The sequence below is a fragment of the Pelophylax lessonae genome (genome assembly GCF_965119305.1).
Source record: "Pelophylax lessonae genome assembly, chromosome: 9".
NCBI classification, from domain to species: domain Eukaryota; kingdom Metazoa; phylum Chordata; class Amphibia; order Anura; family Ranidae; genus Pelophylax; species Pelophylax lessonae.
In genome coordinates this window covers 249,522,000-249,541,907 of record NC_138776.1, presented here as the reverse complement: position 1 = coordinate 249,541,907, position 19,908 = coordinate 249,522,000, and the positions used below count along the sequence as shown (strand labels likewise).

Here is a 19,908-nt window from a genome sequence, read left to right as displayed (position 1 = left end):
CTATGAAAACTTTTTTTTCCAAAATTTTCAGTCCTTATTCATTTATTTAGCAAAAAATACAAAAACCCAGTGGTGATTAAATGCCACCAAAGGAAAGCTCTATTTGTGTGAAAAAAATTATAGCATGACCGCACGCAACTGTCATTCAAAGTATGAGAGCACTGAAAGCTGAAAATTGGCTTGGGTAGGAAGGGGGTATAAGTGCCCTAAGCAAGTTGTTAACATAAAACACAGTGCAGCATTGATAATTACAAATAGGAAATTTTAAGTGAACAAGCATATTCAGATGAAGTGCAAACATACCACAATGAAGTATATAATCAAAAAAGAAATTGCGATCAGAGATCTACAGTATGTAGTAGCTAGCACATGAATAGATATGAATAACTGAAATATAACATTAGTGCAGCACTTAAAGTGAATATAAGTACTGTGACAAACCCAACCAGGACAGGGGCTTTTGGAGAGGACTAGGGGCAAGCCTCTGACCCACTGATTATAGCCCATGGAGAGAGCAGATCATTCTCTAATGATTGACCACCACCTAATGGAAACTGTGAGCAAGGCTTGGATTACTTCTCTGAATAAGGAAAATAAAGCTTCCCTCCTAGAATGGATGGAAAGGTGTAATATCAATCTTGTACAGGTTAATGGTCAGAGGGAATATGGTGGCTCTCCTGCAGACTGGGTTGGAGAGGCTTCTTCACCTGGGACAGAAATATTTATCAACCATAATCCTCAGGAGAGCTATGAAGATAAATTAAATCCACTTTATCAGACTGCTGGGACATTGATTGTCTTCCGATGACGTGTTTTGTTGACAGAATACACAAGTTTGTGTCTCTCCCATTGTTAATTGGGTCACCTATTGTTTCTGTCTGTCTGCTAGTGTTGTTTCCACCTTGTTAGCAAACTATTGTGAGATGTTTATGTTGATTAGCTTATGGGTTAATTACATTACTGTCAGCTATTAGTTGCTAGATGTGGGTTAGCATATAGTATATGTTGGTTGTTCCTTAGTTGTGGTAAATACAGTTTCCTTTGCATACGCTAATGTGATCAGACTCACCTGATCTGGTGTACTATAAGTTCTGTTTGAGTTTTTAATAAACTGTTACTGATTTCATATCGTTGGTACCTACTGCCATATGTTGTGCTCATTGTCGCACATGATTGTTCACCCTTTATTCTAAATAAAAATTTTTGAACAAGAGTTTTTAATAAACAGTTCCAGTTCGAGTTTTGCTTCTAAGAAAATATTGGCTAGTCTTGGATGTCAGCTACATTGCCAGGCCAAAAAAAAAAGTCGCCACCTGGAATTAACTAAGCAACTAACTAAATTAAGCATGCAGTAATGCCTCGTACACACGCATCGATTATTGGCCGGGAATTTTCAGCCAACGTCCGATCTGCCGATTTTCGGCTTGTTAGTATGATGCTTTCGACAACCGACTTCGACTTTTCGGCGAAAAAAATCTGGTGTGCAGGCTATAAAATTTTTGTTGGCCTTCAACACAACGGTCGATTTTCGGTCAGTCAGTACAGATTTCGGCAGACAAAAATCTGATGAGCAAGACTGGGCATGCTCAGAGAAGAAAAAACACACGGAAAGTAAACCAGCACATGACATCACTTCTGAAGTTGATTTTTGTTGGCCGAGAAAATTTGTGTGCAGTCTAGGCACATTCCAACCAACAAAACAACACTCTGGACAAAAGTCGGATGATCGGTTGGCCGATAATCGTTGCGTGTGTACGAGGCATAACTCTCCTATTGGATAGTTACTGCATGTGCCAAAATAATGAGGTCAGCTAACTACCTGAATATACTGAATGACCAGCTTATTGGATTTTTTCGTAAAATATAATGACTTGGTGGCTGGAGGTGTGACCATCATCATCATCCCTAGTAAGTCATAAAGAGCATATTGGATCCTCATAATGGGGGATTTTTTTAGGCAATCCAAAAAAAATTTTATATAAAAATATAATTTTTTTTTTCATGAACTATATCTTAGAAAAAGACAGACAACAATCGTAGGATAAAAACACAAAACATACTTGTATAGCGTTGACAAAGATAATAAGAAAAAATGGTTACAAATTAACTCAAGTTGCAAAATGGGGTTCCCGAGCTCAGCTGAAAACAGCTAAAGTGTGGTCACAGCAGGGGAAAATCTGGATTTATACACTATACAAGTATATTTTGTGATTTTATCCTTTGAGTGTTGTCTGTCTTTTTCTAAGATATATTTCATGAAAAAAAAATATATATATTTTTATATAAATTTGTTTGGATTGCCTAAAATATCCCCCATTATGAGTATCCAATATGTTTTCAATGGATTTTTTCTTCCCCGATGGCACGGGCATATTCCAAGATGACAATGCCAGGATTCATCGGGCTCAAATTGTGAAAGAGTGGTTCAGGGAGCATGAGACATTGTCACACAATGGATTGGCCACCACAGAGTCCATATCTTAACCCCATTGAGAATCTTTGGGCTGTGCTGGAGAAGGCTTTGCACAGTGGTCCGACTTTCCCATCATCAATACAAGATCTTGGTGAAAAAATGAATGCAACACTGGACGGAAATAAATCTTGTGACATTGCAGAAGCTTATCTAAACGATGCCACAGCGAATGCGTGCCGTAATCAAAGCCAACCAAATATTACAGTGTGTGACCTTTTTATTTGGCCAGGCAGTGTATAATATTTGGTTCCTATATCCAGACTGGAGGAAGCTATAGCTTGATGGAAGCACCTAAGCGGGGTGCTGGATGGTTCTGTCACAAGTACAACTAATGTAACATACAAACAATAAAATAAGAATATGTAAGGTGTAGTCTGATGTAATGACATCACAGTGGTTGCCTTTCCGTCCTTCGTGCGCTTGGACATAATGGAGGGGATCAGGGTGACTCACCAACGCTCCACTGACGGTCAGGTAAGTCTCGGGGCCCACCGGAGGTAAGTAGGGTGTCGGATCAGGCTGGTAGCAGGATGATTAGCAGGAGTCTCGGCGGAGCTAGTGGTGCACACGTCTGATCACATCCGCGGTTCGGCCACGCCCCCATCACAGTGGTTAATCAAAAAATGCAAACAATAAAATGAGAATGTATAATGTATAGTCCAAAGTGGTGACACCACAGTGATTAATTAAAAGTCCTCTTCAATATTAAAATGACCACGTATCAGTCCATAAAACACCCACTTCTCTCGTGAACCACCACAGTGGAAAGGGGGGCAATCGCGCTTACCAGATATCGTGGACTCCCATACTGTAGGTACGGAGTCAATCAAGGTATGTATGCTTGTGATATCCAAATCAGCTAAAAGGATAACTCTCCTCTGAAAATGGTCAAATAAATAGCATATCATCAAGCAGCACTCCAATCAGGTCACACATCTAGAGCTATAATCGATCACAGCTCAGCTTCACCAACCGCATCCATGTAAGAAAAAGCAATCCCACACAGTGTAAAACTGTTGGGCTAAATTTATTACAAACAAGGGATAACACTCACATGTTATAAGAGACAAAGTGCTTGTAAATAACAATTGTCTCAGGGTAACAGAAAATTACTCTTCCTGGATTGAAAAACATGATGACGTCAGGAGCACAGGCTCCGCCCGATGCGTTTCATCACAAATGCATATTCTTATTTTATTGTTTGTACTTTACATTTGTTGCACTTATATTCATTCTAAGAGTCGGTTCACACTGATCCGACTCAAAGTCACCCCGACTTCGGGCGACTAATGAAGTCGCCCTTGCAGAGCGACTTCAGCGCGGCTTGCAACGACTTCTCATAATAGAAGTCAATGCAAGTCGCTCCGACTTCGCCCAAAAATAGTGCAGGAACCTTTTTCTAAGTCAGAGCGACTTGAGTGGCTCTGATTAGAACGGTTCCATTGCACAGAATTGGAAGCTACTTGTCAGGTGACCAAGTCGCCTGACAAGTCGGATTAATGTGAACCGGCAGTAAAGGGTGACTCTACTTTCGTGGGGAAAAAAAATAGCAAATAAAGAAAAAATAATGTAGCGTATACAATTGCGACACAAATCATATTGTAATTGAATGTTATTAAAAATTGCCTTTCCTTTTCCACCTGCCCCTGCTGTAATTTTCTGAAAATGCAATGCAATATGGCTACCTGGAGTTGTTCTGTATACAGAATGTGTGCTGAACACATCCCAAAAACATAATTTCCTGCTTGCGTAATTGGCTCACCATATTTCCCAGAAGTCTCCCCAAGTTACAAGTCAAATTTCAGGCATTCCCTTGCAACAAAAATGTAATTTTTGGTAAAATGCTCCCCCTATAAGAAATCATGGCTAAAGGGATAAAGGCCCAGCAGATTTCCTCATTAGTGCTCTGCAGCTGCACGGCTGATAGATAATTATGAAACCACTTTCATTAGACTCACTCAGCACAGAGGTACACACAGTGATTTCTTCAGAATAACAAAAGTTAGGAATCTGCAACAAAGGTTATTATAATCCTTGCAATGTACATAGATCACGCAGAGGGGAATGTTTTTTTCTCAACAAAAGTGGAGTTAAGTGGAGTTCCACCCTAAATTTATACTTACCTCCATCTTCTTGCTCCGGGTCACCTGAAAAACAAAAGGATAATCACAAATTTTTTTTTTTTTTACTTACCTTGTTTAGAAGAAAGTATACTCACCTTACTTCCTCTTCCTCCCCTCGGCGGCCACAGCGATTCGTCACTTCCTGGCTTTGCAATGATTCTTGGGAGCTGAACGTCATCGCTCCCAGGAATCAATGCGCCTGCACCGGCCCCGACGTCAGTTCCGGTGCGCGCGCGTCATTCCCTTCTAAACAGCTTCTGGGCATGCCCAGAAGCTGTGGAGGGATGACGCGTGCGCACCGGAAGTGAAGGCGGGGCCGGTGCAGTGCATCGTGGGACCAAAGAAGACGGAAGAGGACACAGAAGAGGATCACGCTGGCTTCAAGCTGCCCACACCTGAGATGGCAGCGCTGGACAATACTTTTTCAAGGTAAGTATTTCTCCTAAAAGGTAAGTGCAACCCGGGACAGATCAGAGGATAGCCATTGTGGAATGCACTAGCCCTGACTGTCCCGGGGGTATTAAGAAAAAAAAAATCCAGGATGACGCGTGTGCACCGGAAGTGACGGCGGGGCCGGTGCAGTGCATCGTGGGACCAAAGAAGACGGAAGAGGACACAGAAGAGGATCGCGCTGGCTTCAAGCTGCCCACACCTGAGATGGCAGCGCTGGACAATACTTTTTCAAGGTAAGTATTTCTCCTAAAAGGTAAGTGCAACCCGGGACAGATCAGAGGCTAGCCATTGTGGAATGCACTAGCCCTGACTGTCCCGGGGGTATTTTTATTAAAAAAAGTATTCCCAGGGTGGAACTCCGCTTTAAGCTATAAGCACTAATGTTATATTTCAATAATTTACACCACAATGAAGAACAAATAATGGTGCAAAACAACTATGGTAGAGGGAATAAGTCCATAAGCCCATACCGAAATCATGGATGACGAAACACGTAGGGTGGAGTCACTGTGTGTGATGTCATCGCGCACCGGGACACAACAGCCATTTGTTGGTTTCAAACTTTATACTGAAATGCTGTGCATCACATTTACTTTTGAAAAAAATGGTTCTGTCCAGTTTTAATACACTATGAGATGGCTTTGTTCTCTTTTTGATTACTATTATCTATTGGGAGCTTTATTGTCCATCAGATTGGATCAACCTTCAAGTTTGAGAGTGGGAAGTGAGAGAAGCTAGTAGATGGTCCATTTCTGAAGTGAATATGTATAACTGCGCTTTTCGACCTTCCTTTTCAGGGTGGTCAAATCGGTATGGTAAGAGGCTGTTTGGTTTGAAGGTCTCTTCTTTCAGTATCACATCTCTGTGAGCACCATCAAGTACTGGTCTTCCTAAAAGGACTTATTATGGACCTATTCTACCTACCATAGTTGTTTTGCACCATTCGTGTTCTTCATTGTGGTGTGTTTGCCTAATATATCCCACCCACTTTCAGGTGTCATTGTAACAAAATAATCAAAGTTATTCACTTTACCTGTCAGTGGTCATAATGTTATGGCTGATCGGTGTATATACTCCAAAAAAAAAGGGTAGGATTGTCTTTTTTTTCTGCTATGTTTATTCATTCTGACATTTTAGCCTTGCCACACTTTTTGTATTGTTCTGTATTTCAGGATACGAATCTAGTTACTATTGTAAAAGTTGAAGTTAAAGAGGAAGCCTATGAATCCGATGCGAGTGATGATGAGCAATGCAAAGACGACAAAATTCCTCCAGAGATCAGTCGAGGTGATTAAAAAAAACCTGAGTTTACAAATGGTTTATGGATTCTCCCCGTTAAAGGGTCTCCCCCCCCTCCCATTTTTTTTAATGGGTGGAGCCTATTGGGCTAGGTTAGCTCCTGGCTTCTTTTTGTCTTGTATAACTCCCAACAGTGAGCTCTCCATGCCAGAATTCCTTTTGCTATCCATTGTTGTGTGTTTGTCCATTATATAAAATGAATAAAAATCCAGCAAGGATGGTGGGAACCCCTCATACCAGGAACAGCAGTTGTGCAAACACAGGAACTCGGCGCAAAGGCCTCACCAATCGGGTCCTGAAATCTACCAAATGCTGAAATTACAGGTTTGGGTGGATTGACCTTTTAAGTAACCAGGCCAGTTCTGACACTTCTCATATATAAAAAATCTGTATTCTTTTGGTAGAAAATTACTTGGAACCCCCAAACATTATATTTTTTAAGCAGAGGCCCTAGAGAATAAAATGGCGGGAGTTGAAATTTTTTGTGCTATACAGTAGTTGCACAGCGGGTTTTCAAATGCAGTTTTTTGGGCAAAAATACACAAACACAATACATAACCAAATTGTTTGGTAAAATATAAAAGATGATGTTACGCCAAGTAAATAGATACCAAATATGTCATGCTTTAACATTGTGCATGCCCATGGAATGGGGAAAGACTACAGTACATAAAACTATCCATAGGTGACGTTTTAAAGGCCTTTACAATGTTCATAAAGACATGGATGAGTGAGTTTGGGGTGGAGGAACTTGACTGGCCTGCGCAGAATCCTGACCTCCACCCAATAGAACAAATTAGAGAGCAGACTGCGAGCCAGGCCTTCTTGTCCAACAACCAGTGGCGGCTAGTGCTCTATGGGCCGGGGAGGACGGCAGATGGACTACACCAAACCCCCCCGTTGGCTGGCTCACTCACCCTCTCACCCTGGACATGTGGAGGGCAGTCAGCAGTCAGTGGCAGCAGCTTCCCTATCGGTCTCCTGCGTCTACTCCCTCCTCCTCCTCGGCCAATGGCATGGCTTCTCCTTTTGGCCAATTGGGAAAGGGTCTCAGGACCCACTTCCTGATAGGCCAGGAGAGGAATCCGTGTCACAATAGGGAATATTCATTCGCTATTGTCACACAACTGGGTGAGCTTCAGGGCACAGTGCTCTGCGCCCCGAGCCCACCCTTTTTTAAAGCCTATTAGAGCCTCTGGCTCTAATCGCGTGCTTAAAAAAAAAAAAAAACCCCTATTGGAATCCATGCGTCCGGCGACCTGCATGTAGATTAGGGTGCCGGATGCATGGATGGGGGCGGCGCAAGGTCCAGAAAGACATGGATGAGCGAGTTTGAGGTGGTGGAACTTGACTGCCCTGCACAGAGTCCTGACCTCAACCCGATAAAACACCTTTGGAATGAATTTGAGTGGAGACTGCGAGCCCAACCTTGCCAACATCAGTGCCTGCACTCACAAATGCGCTTCTGGTAGAATGGTCAAACATTCCCATAGACACACTGCTAAACCTTGTGGACAGCCTTCCCAGAAGAGTTGAATCTGTTATAGCTTCAAAGGGTGGGCCAACTCAATATTGAACCCTACAGACTAAGACTGGAATGCCATTAAAGTTCATGTGCGTGTAAAGGCAGGCGTCCCAATACTTTTGGTAATATAATGTATGTGAGCCCAGGCTTAATGCTGCTGCTAGCCCGCAGCAGGGGGAAATGTAAAAAAAACATCTGCCCGGTGCCCGGACCTGCATGTCCCGGGCGGTATGATATGCGCATCCCTGCCATTATTCAAGTCTTTAACTGCTCCTTCCTCAATTTTTTTCCCCAGATGGACAGTACATCAGAAACAACACACAGCAGCGTCCCGTTATCTCTCCAGTTGGCGAAATAGATGATGACATCACATCTGACTCTTCAGAGGAAAACCCCATTTCCCCGGCTCTCCAAGTACATGACAGCTCGGACCCGTCCTCCAATACCTCGCAGATGAAGAAGCTGTATTCATGTTCCGAATGTAGCAAATGCTTTCTCCGCAGATCCCGCCTCCTGAGGCATCAAACCATTCACACGGGAGAGAAGCCGTTCTCGTGCCCTCAGTGCGGGAAATGTTTCACCCAGAAAGGAGGTCTTGCTCGCCATGAAATAACGCACGTAGAAAAGAAGCCATATGCATGTAGCGAATGCGGCAAGCGCTACAGTCAGAAAACCTATCTTGCTGTCCATCAACGGACTCACGCCCCCGAGAAGCCCTTTTCTTGCTCTAAGTGCGCCGAACGCTTTGCCGACAAAGAAACTCTTCTGGCTCATCAAAATACTCACAAGGGCCAAAAGCCGTTCTCCTGTTCCGAGTGCGGGAAATGGTTCTCTTACAAATCGCTTCTCGTTAGGCATGAACGAATTCACACGGGCGAACGACCTTACTCGTGTTCTGTGTGCGGGAAAGGATTCATCGATAAGCAGGGACTGGTGACTCATCAAAGTACTCACTCCACCGACAGGCCGTACTCGTGCCCTCAGTGTGGGAAAAGCTTCACCAATAAGTCAAACTTGGCCGGTCATCGGAGAATCCACACGGGGTATCAGCCCTATTCGTGCTCCGAATGTGGGAAACGGTTTTCAAAGAAATACACGCTCATCAAACATCAGAAGCTTCACAAGTGACTTGAAGTGCCTTTGTCAGGAAGGAAGCCCGGCAGAAGTCCTACAACCTTTACCACTCAACTCCTGCCAGACTTTATTTTTATAGATGTAATCAAAAAATGCTAAAACCCTTATCAGGTTTTTTTCACTGTCTGTCCCCCTTGGAGAGGTTTCCTTCCACTCCCTGTCCAGGAGACACAACAGGAAGAGCGAGGAAATCTCTCTGTCAAAGACATTTTTCATGAGAACAACTGTCTCCATTGGACATTTCTTTTCTGTTCTTGTTCTGGTGACATCTGCAAAATGTTGGATTTCCTATCTTTCTGTCTTGGTGACAGTAGTCACCAGGACCAATAGTGAGGGTAAATCTCCCTACGCATTGCTCCCAACTGTCTCTCATTTGGAACCAAGTTCCCCTGTCCCTCTTTGCTCATCGGTTGTCCCTCTTTTTGGTCTTATGGACCTCTATAAATGTACCTATCAAAAGTGTTATGCTCCACCAAACTTTCCTCTTTCAATAAGTTTTTATGGAAGTTTTTAACTACTTGAAGACCAGGCTTTTTTCTAACACACATGTAAAAATCAGTATTTTTTTGCTAGAAAATGACTTAGAATCTCCAATCATGATAGCAGAGGCCCTAGAGAATAAAATGGCAGGTGTTGCAATTTTTTATGTCACAAGCTATCTGTGCAGAGGAAAAACTACACGTTAATGAAATTTAATGCAAAAAACACAATGTAGTGCTCAACTGTTTGGAAAAATATAAAAAATGATGTTACACCTAGTAAATAGATACCAAACATGCCACGTTTTGAAATTGCGCATTTCCGCGGAACGGCGTCAAAGGACGTAATTAATATTATCCATAGGGGACACTTTAAAAGTCTTTACAGGTTACCACTTTAATATACACAGGAGGTCTGGCGGTAAAATTATTGCTCTTGATCTGACATTCGTGGTGATACCTCACATTTGTGGTGTGATCGCTCTTTACGTACAACATGGAACTGGCTCGAGCGTTTGCCTTTACGCACGAGTATAGGGATATATATATTTTTTTTTTTATTTAAATTTGAATTTTTTTTTAATTTGAATTTGAACTTTTTTTTTTACACTTTACCTTTCATTTTTTTTATCACTTTATTGTTATCACAAGGGATGTTTACATCCCTTGTAACAGTAGGCAGTGATAGGTCCTCTTTACTAAAACATCTGGGGTCTATTAGACCCCAGATGTCTCTTCTGCCCTTTAAAAGCTTTAGATCATACCAAGATCAGTATGATTCGATGCTTTTTACAAACCACTAATGTTTTTTTTTTAACAACTGGCAAACCAGGAAGTGACATCTTCCAGTTTTTTAAATTGTAGAGATGACCGAGGCTGTTCCAGTCCCTGATCAGCTCTATGGTCAGCCGGCTCCAATTGCAGGTTCCCCGGTGGGACAGGAGAGCCCAGGAAGGCGGCGAGAGGCGGCGGGGGACCCCCCCCCCACCGCTTGTAAAAGCAATCCGGCAACTATTTAGCAGCTAGGATTGCTTTTACAAGAAAGTGCTCCGCCAGCAAAAAAACAGGATTGGCATCATCCTGGTATAACCACTCAAAGTCAGGCGACGTATCAGTACGTTGCCTAGCGTTAAGTGGTTAAAGGATACAGAACACAATCTGATACAAATATATGAGTAAGAGCGATATGTGGGTGAATTTCAAAGCAGTATTCATCAAACATAAAAGAAATGAAGTACGGAACGTTAAGTATACATTAAGTATACTGGGTTACATGTTAATATTTCAATAATGGTTAGCAACAGGGCCGGCCCTACCATGGGTCCCACTGGGTCCATTGGACACAGGCAGCACTTGGAGAGGGGCAGCAAATTGACTCCCAAGATTCTTTTTTTCCAGCAGTTTTGTGTGTCACCAGTTTGTGGCGCATTACAGGTGGCATTTCCCCATCTCATACTGGCGCCCGTAATGCAAACTGATGAGTATGAGGAGGTGGAGCGTCTCCTCTGGGGAACGTCCCTCGCGTGATCGTGGTGTGCGCAATGACGTCAGCGCACTCCATCTCACGCAGGGCAGGATGGATTTTCTAGGGCGGTGGGCACGGCAGACACAGGAGTGACAGGAGGACTGAGGACAGACAGTGGGTGTTTGGTGGACTGGTCGCCATACTGCCGCCAGTAATGCAAACTGATGAGTATGAGGAGGTGGGTTGTCTCCTCTGGGGAACGTCCCTCACCTGATCGTGGTGTGCACAATGACGTCAGACACCAGCGCACTCCATCTCACGCAGGGCAGGATGGATCTTCTAGGGCGGTGGGCCTGGAGGACTGGAGGAGACGGAGTGACAAGAGGACTGAGGACAGACAGTGGGTGTTTGGTGTACTGGTCGTCATACTGCCGCCCGTAGTGCAAACTGATGAGTATGAGGAGCGTCTTCTCTTGGGAATGTCCCTCGCGTGATCGTGGTATGTGCAATGACATCAGCGCACTCCATCTCACGCAGGACAGGCTGGATCTTCTAGGGCGGTGGGCGCAGCAGACACAGGAGTGACAAGAGGACTGAGGACAGACACTGGGTGTTTGGTGGACCAGTCCAGTGGTGAGTTATGGAGGAAGATAACAGTATATATAAGTTTTTCAAAATGTTATATTTATATACAATAATGAATGTGGGGGTCTTTTGGTGGGCGTGATTTTTTTTTTTTTTTTGGGGGTGGCAGCATTTAATTCTTGGACCCAGGAAGCACAATGTCTTGGGCCAGCCCTGGTTAGCAGTATATGCAAAAATGTGGACTGAGCGCCATTAAAGAACTAGGAGACCCTGAAGGGTTTGGGAAGTTGGGTCCATCATGCTGAAAAACAAGAAAATGTATAAGCTTCACAACAGGAGGGCCAAAGAGAATAAGAGAGTAAAAAAAAATGTAGAGGAGGAAAGAGAAAAGGACATCAAGAACACCCTACCCGGAGCCCTCGGACCTCATTGCCTATACCAGCAAGTACGTAGCTGGAGGCATGGAAGAGTGAGCTGCAGGTCCTGAGCTAGAAGTATCTTCTCTCATTTGGGACCTGTACAATCCATGGGATTAGTATCTGCTGTTTGCATTTCAAAAGTGTACATCTGGTAAGCAGTTGTATATGTCGGTGGTGGTCACGGCTTTGGACTGAAGTTTTGTACTATGGGTTCTACCCTTCCTTGGCTATATCTCTCCTAAGTGAATTGGTATCTGCTATTTGGCACTTAATTGTGTAGATCTGGTAAGCAGTTTGTATATGTGGGTGGAGGTCACGCTTATGACTGACGTCTGGCACACATCTGGATCTGTATACCCCTCTTTGGCTATGCACACATGTATGTCTGGTAAGCAGTTTGTAGTGTCGGTGGAGGTTACTGTCTTTCACTATAGCACCTAAGCTCTAATCTGCAGAGTGGATTACACTTACAGGTGGAAGTCACATTACTAGGTGCAATATATGTGGTATGTGCACCTTCTAACCTAAATACAGTATCACGCTACGAGTTTCCATATTTTTTACATGCACATGTTTGACGCCTGCTGAGTGTACCTTGTCATCTGAGGCCAGAATTTATCAAAGTGTCTTTCCTAATCCTTGGTCATACTGTGGATCCGGAGAATATACATCATAAAATCAGGCACTTGATACATTTCTATCTGGTAAGCAGTTTGCACATACTGGCGATATTTTTAGTATTGAAGAGCGATACTTCATTCTGGATGCACTTATCTCATACGGACTATTGGACACCTCTATTCAAGATTTATTTTTTTTACTATATTTATTTTTCACTAATTTTTGCTAATAGGACTTTATATGGACTATTGCATTTAACGCTATATACAATTTCAAATATTGTTACATTTTTAATGATTGTCCAAAACCTAGAGGGCTTAGAACGTGACCACCATGTATGGTGAACATCCCCTGCGACAGCGAAACCTCAGAAACAGGTGTTGGGAGAAGACGGGTAGAGGTGTGCCAAACGAGACGGGACCATATGCTCCACCAAACTTTTAATCCAACCTCTAAAATGTATTTTTTATTTCAAAAAGCCAACATAAAGACGAAGTAGTGAAAAAACACACTTGTGGGTTTAACCAAGTGCTTCTAGAGTGTATTAATTCTTCCTGACGATTAGTGGTGTGTCCTTTGCCTATATGCTTCTTGTTGAAAAGTGTTCTTCTTTCTCATCTTAGAAACCTGGGAGATTTTCCAGTGGCACACAGGCTGAAATTTAAAACCAGGCAAGGGTTCCATCCCTTCCACACACCAGGTGGCCAGATCCACAGTACAGGCCCCCTAGCACAAACCCCACAGTACAGGCCCCCTAGCACTAATCCAACAGTGCAGGCCCCCTAGCACTAATCCCACAGTACAGACCCCTAGCACAAACCCCACAGTACCGGCCCCCTTTCAATGCAGTGACAAGTGTACATGCCCCCTTTCAATGCAGTGACCAGCATACATGACCCCTTTCAATGTAGTGACCAGCGTACATGCCCCTTTCAATGTAGTGACCAGTATAGTGCTCATATTTTGTCTTGCCTGGTTCCTCCATCCACCTTCAGCAACATGCTAATTACATTTTTAAATAAAACCTTTCTATTTTCATTACATCTTATTTTGGATCCAGTGACTGGATCTTGTGCTTCTCTATATATCATAGACAGATCATGACTGGTGGAAGGGGCTGCCAAGGGAGCTGGTAAAATGACGCAGGCACAAAAGATGATGTCGTCATGCATGCGCACCTTACGAACTTCAGAACTGCAGTATAGTACTCTTCTTGAAAAAGCTGCCCCAACATAATAGAAAGACCGGGGAATAGACTGCCACCAGCTCCACCTAGCCCAAAGGTGCTCACTAGTCCATTTATTCACTCCTGGGCAGGTGCGCTACACAAGGATTTGACTCCCCCCCCCCCCCCCTTCGGAGGATCCCTGACCTGGACCTGTATAACAGCTTCCCATCAAGTTCACCTGTTACACTGTACCCTGAAAATAGGATCCAGCGCTGACTGGCAGCATTAGAGTTCGCCCCCTCTCTTGCATGCAAGGTTCCAGTACAGTCCCTCTTGGCCTACTGATCATTGAGGCCAATATTGATAAAGCTCTGCTCTATCCCATCAGGTTGGCTAGGAGCAGACCAGGAAATAGGGGAACTAAAGCCTCGTACACACGCGTCGAAAATTGGCAGGGAATTTTCGTCCAACGTCCAATCTGCTGATTTTCGGCTTGTTAGTATGATGCTTCCGACAACCAACTCCGACTTTTCGGCCGAAAAAAATCTGGTGTGCAGACTATAAAATTTTTGTTGGCCGTCAACACAACGGCCGATTTTCGTGCAGTCAGTACAGATTTCGACAGGGAAAAATCTGATGAGCAAGTCTGGTCATGCTCAGTGAAGAAAGAACTCAAAGAAAGCAACCCAACACATGACATCACTTCTGAAGTAGAATTTTGTTGGACGAGAAAATTCGTGTGCAGTCTAGGCACATTCCAACCAACAAAACACAACTCTGGAAAAAAGTCGGACGATCGGTCGGCCGATAATCGTAACGTGTGTACGGGGCTTTAAGACCATGAAAGAAATCTTCAGAAAGACATTTGTAGGCATATTCATCACCTAAAGCCGTCCCCTCTCTTGCATGCAAGGTTTATCTACAGTCCCTTTTGGCCTACTGACCGTATTGGCAAATCTGGATGAAGCCCTCCTCTACCCCATTAGGGGGGTTAGGAATAGGACAGGAGGGGGGATTTTGGTGTGGGGTTGTTTTTCAGGGGCTGGGCTTGGCCCCTTAGTTCCAGTGAAGGGACCTCTTAACCACTTGCCGACTGCCTAACGCCGATCTACGTCGGCAGTCAGCCCCTCACAGGCAAAGTGACGTAGGGCTACGTCACTAGCTTGTGAGGGTCTAGGGAGCGAGCGCGCGCCCCCGGAGGCGCGCTCCCGCTCCCGCGTGGTCACGGACCCCCCCGCGCGTGTGACCGGCGGACCCGATGTCCGCCGGTCACTCGGCGATCGGCGGGGGAGAGGGAGAATGTCAGGCAGCTTGTGTAAACAAGCTGCCTGTCATTCTCCTTGCTGTTAGGATACTGATCACTCGGATCTAGTATGTAGATCCGTTGATCAGTGTCCATACAGCTCAAGCCCCAGCCAATCACAGTAGAAAGCACACCCCTAGGGATACACACAGCCCCTCCCTCCCAAATAAAGTTAACCCCTTCACTACCAGTGTATTTTTACAGTAACAGTGCATATATATAGCACTGATTACTGTAGAAATGTCACTGGTAACCCCAAAAGTGTCAAAAATGTCAGTCAAGGGTCCGATCTGTCCGCCCCAATGTCGCAGTACCGCAAAAAAAATCGCAGATCGCCGCCATTACACGTTAAAAAAAAAAACAACAAAAATGACAGAAATCTTTCCCTTTGTTAGTAAACGCGATAACTTTTGCGCAAACCAATCAAAATACGCTTTTTGCGATTTTTATTACCAAACATAGGTAGCATAAAACAAATTGGCCGAAAAAGTAAAAAAATTTTGATTTTTAAATTTTTTTTTGGGGAATTTCATATAAAAAAATGTGAAAAATATTGCTATTTTTGCAAAATTGACGCTCTTTTTTTGTTTATAGCGCGTGATCAAAAAATCGCACAGGTGATCAAATACCACCAAAAGAAAGCTCTGTTTGTGGGAAAAAAAGGACGCCAAATTCGTTTAGGTACAGCGTCGCACGACCGCGCAATTGTCCGTTAAAGTCACGCAGTGCCGAATCGCAAAATACCCCCTGGTCGGAATGGGGGTAAAATCTTCCGGGGCTTAAGTGGTTAAAGTGTCAGCATACCAAGACATTTTGGACAATTTCATGCTCCCAACTTTATGGGAACAGTTTGGGGATGGCCCCTTCCTGTTCCAACATGACTGCGCACCAGTGCACAAAGCAAGGTCCATAAAGAAACAAATGAGTGAGTTTGGGGTGGAGGAACTTGACTCCATAAGAACTTGGCTCTGTTTTCTCTAAAAGGGGTGGTACAAGAGATGGTGGTCAGATGTGGGTAAGGAGCAGAGACGAGAGGTGATTTGGAAAGGGGGGAGTACCTGCACCAATTTTCTGAGATCAAAAGCCCAGCATATTACATACTGCTATTAAAAATGAGATACACACTTAGTAATAGTGTATAAAGTTTACTTATATTATAAAGTTTGGTTACAATCCAAGACAATTCTTACAACAGGTAGCAGCTATAATATTAATACAATCAGGGTGTCCCATAATCCATGCCTATCCTAATGATCCCTGAGTCAAAGGTCATATGGCACCCCTGATATGATAGTAGGCCAGGTCCATTAGCATAGTTGTCATGACTCTTTTTAGAGCTTCACAGAAAGAGAAATACATCTAACAGCACTATGCTAATATCCCAGTTGGAACTTGTAGGACTTCCCAATCGTACACAGAAGATTCCACTATTTCCAGAACCTAGACATCACACTATGACAGGTCTGGCTCTGCTATCAGATTACTTCAAAACAGTTAAGCAAACCATAGATCATGCAATATTCTTACCTTCAACCATGGATTCAAAGAAAATTGCCCGATTCCTCCATCAAAACAGTCAGTGTTGATTGGGGAATCCCTCCCACTGATCTATTGTATTCTGACAGTAGGAGATTTCCAAGTCGTAAAAATACAATGACGAAGTCGATGACGCAACGCGTACGGGGGGGAGGAGCCTGCACGTCATTACGCTGATCCCGGAGGTACCAGGAAGTGTCTGGATGCAGAGAAAGCTAGCACTGCTTAAGTGCCATTCAATGAGAGTTTACCAGGCGACTGTGATATTATCCCCTGTGCATTTAGACTCTCATGAGTCTTCCCGTGAGGTGAGCTGCTAATCTTATCATTGTCACGTGGATCACTTGGAGTGGAGCATGCATCACTTTAATCACAGATGAAGATTCATTTGCCTATCAGTGTGTCACTGTATTTGCTTATTACTGTGTCACTTTAATTGCACTGTGCATTGGGACTTATATATCACAGCATTATTGAGTTATTTTATTTGCACCATTTTATTGGGACTTTGAATATCACCAATTTTTTTCTCATTTTATTTTTTCACAAATTTTGAGTTTATGGTCACATTATATATTATACCTCACTAAGCGATTCATTTTGATATTTATTTTGATATTCATTCACTTAGCGCAGCAATATTATTTATTTGTAAGAATACAATGATCCCTGCTAGTGGCTATAGCTGCCGGCAGTGATCCCATGGGAAAAATCCTACAGGCTGGTTATACTGAAGTTGATCAACCTCAGTACAACCAGCCTGCCCACTGATGGATCGAAATTTGTCCGGTTGCTGCTGAACCAGCTGAATTTTGATACGTCTGTGGCCGGACTAGGTCTATAAATGACTTTAGCAACTTAGTTCAAAACTTCAAAAAGAGAGCTTATACTAGGTACTGGAACTAAGGCTGGCCATTTCCTTCTACCATGACTGTGTTGATGGGGAAATCCCTTCCGCAGGGCTATTGTGTTCTGCTGGCGGGGAGCATGGGGTACCTCCCCCACCTGCAGAATACAATGATCACAAGAAATGGGCTCAAGCGTGTTTGGGATCCTAGTTTCAACCCACCTGCCCGATCAAACCAGGAAGCCGATATTGCACATCGCTAATCACAGGAATTGAGACATTTCCCGGTCTGTGCAGCTGCGGACCGAGAAATGTCTCACTGCCTGTGAAAAGCGGTGAGCCATGTCTGCTTCCAGGTGGGATCAGGTAGGTAGGTTGGGACTAGGATCCCAAATACGCCTCAGCTCATCTCTAGTGATCACTGATGGCGTCTATAGTCACTGTTCCACAGTGATCGGGTAAAAAAAAAAAATCAAACCAGGCTGGTTTTATTGAAGTTGATCGACTTTAGTACAACCAGCCTACCCATAACCAGATCTAAATTCAGCCGGTTTGTTTTCGATCCATCTTTGGCTAGCTATACAAATTTAGATTTCTCTCTTTCAGCCCTGCAGCCTGACAAGACAAATCGCTCATTCGCCATCCACGCTAAATTGTGTGAAGGAATCTCCTGTGCATGTGCTGCAGCTGATTTAGCAATCACTGTTTGGCATACAATTTTCCTCCAGGTTTCTTCAATTTTTCAATGTAAGTTTGAAAAATTGGGAGCATGTAATTGTCCAAAATGTCTTGGTATGCTGATGCCTTATGAACTCGCTCATCCATTTCTTTATGGATCTTGCTTTGTGCACTGGTCCAAATAATTTGGTGGAGGGGGATTATGGTGTGGGGTTGTTTTTCAAAGGTTGGGCTTGGCCCCTTAGTTCCAGTGAAGAGAACTCTTAAGACATCCGCATACCAAGACATTTTGGACAAATTTATACTCCGAACTCTGTGGGAACAGTTTGGGGATGGCCCCTTCCTGCTCCAACATAACTGCGCACCAGTGCACAAAGCAAGATCCATAAAGACATGGATGAGCCATTTGGGGGTGGAGGAACTTGACTGGCCTGCACAGAGTCCTGACCTCAACCTGATAGAACACCTTTGGGATGAATTAGAGTGGAGACTGCGAGCCCGACCTTCTTGTCCAAAATCAGTGACTGACCTCACAAATGTGCTTCTGGAAGAATGGTCAAACATTCCCATAGACACACTCCTAAACCTTGTGGACAACCTTCTCAGAGGAGCTGAAGCTGGTTTAGCTGCAAAGAGTGGGCCAACTCAATATTGAACCCTACGGGCTAAGACTGGGATTCCATTAAAGTTCATGCGCGTGTAAAGGCAAGTGTCCCAATACTTTTGGCAATATAGTGTATTCTAACTCCTGATGCCTAAAATGAAAAAACAAATGTGACTTCTTTCTTTCTTTATTTCTAGAGTCCTCAGTTGTGAACCATCTCACAGTTTACAAAGTCTGATTTGAAAGAGTTGTAAAGTCTCAAGGTTTTTCACCTTAAAGCATTTTAAAAAAGTGAACTTATCCTTTAAGATACTGTCCACTTTCTGAACCTGGATATGTCACCGAGCTAGGGTGTATCTGCATGTGTCTCAAGAGGAGCGACTTTGTCGCAAAGCATTTTTCGCACTCCGAACAAGAATATGGCTTCTCTCCTTGATGGGTTTTCTGATGCTTTGTAAGACTCGCCTGGAACTTGAAGGTCTTTTTCACATTCTCAGCAGGAAAAAGGCTTCCCCCCAGTGTGGTTCTTCAGATGGGTAACGAGAACGGACTTATGGGTGAAGCCTTTCCCACACTGAGGACAGGAATGAGGGAAGTGACCGGAGTGAGTCCTCTCATGTCTCAGGTAGTAGGTCTTTTCCGAAAACCTTTTCCCGCATACAGAACAGGAATAAGGCTTCTCACCTGTGTGACTTCTTTGGTGGGAGATGAGATTGGGTTTCCTAGTAAAAGACTTTCCACATTGCAGACACGAATATGGCTTCTCCCCGGTGTGGATCCTTTGGTGGATGACAAGATGGGTGTTTCGTTTAAAACACTTCCCACACTGAGGACAGGAAAACGGACGTATGCCCGTATGAAGCTTCTGATGGGCTACAAGATTTGATTTCTGGGTAAAGGATCTGCCACACTCCGGACACATATATGGCTTCTCTCCATCATGTGTAGCACTGTGCGCTGTATAGTGGATAACGGGAAGTGGGTGATCAACAAAATACCCGCCATGTGTAGAAGGATCATATGACCAATCTGCACTGTTAGGAGCCGGATTGAGATCTGGGGTAATGAGGTTTTCTTCTGAAGAATCGTAAGTGAAGTGATCATGTGTTTCATCATCTGGGGAGTTAATGATCCATTTGTCCAAGGTATTACCACCATGCTGTCCTTCTAGATGGATAAAGAAATAGGGGAATAAA

The 19,908-nt window shown here is 43.8% G+C and overlaps 2 protein-coding genes across 2 annotated transcripts in view; one reads left to right on the top strand and one right to left on the bottom strand.

The window, feature by feature from the left end:
* Positions 1 to 9,189, top strand: part of LOC309562706 (uncharacterized protein) — a 24,176-nt gene extending 14,987 nt beyond the window's left edge. The window contains exons 7-8 of the mRNA XM_082266991.1: positions 6,222 to 6,336; positions 8,169 to 9,189. Coding sequence (XP_082123117.1) covers positions 6,222 to 6,336; positions 8,169 to 9,001 — 948 coding nt within the window. The 3' untranslated portion in view covers positions 9,002 to 9,189. The remainder of the gene's footprint in view (positions 1 to 6,221; positions 6,337 to 8,168) is intronic.
* LOC309564361 (uncharacterized protein) overlaps positions 1 to 19,908 on the bottom strand; it is a 1,000,117-nt gene that overhangs the window by 973,585 nt on the left and 6,624 nt on the right. The window lies entirely within an intron of this gene.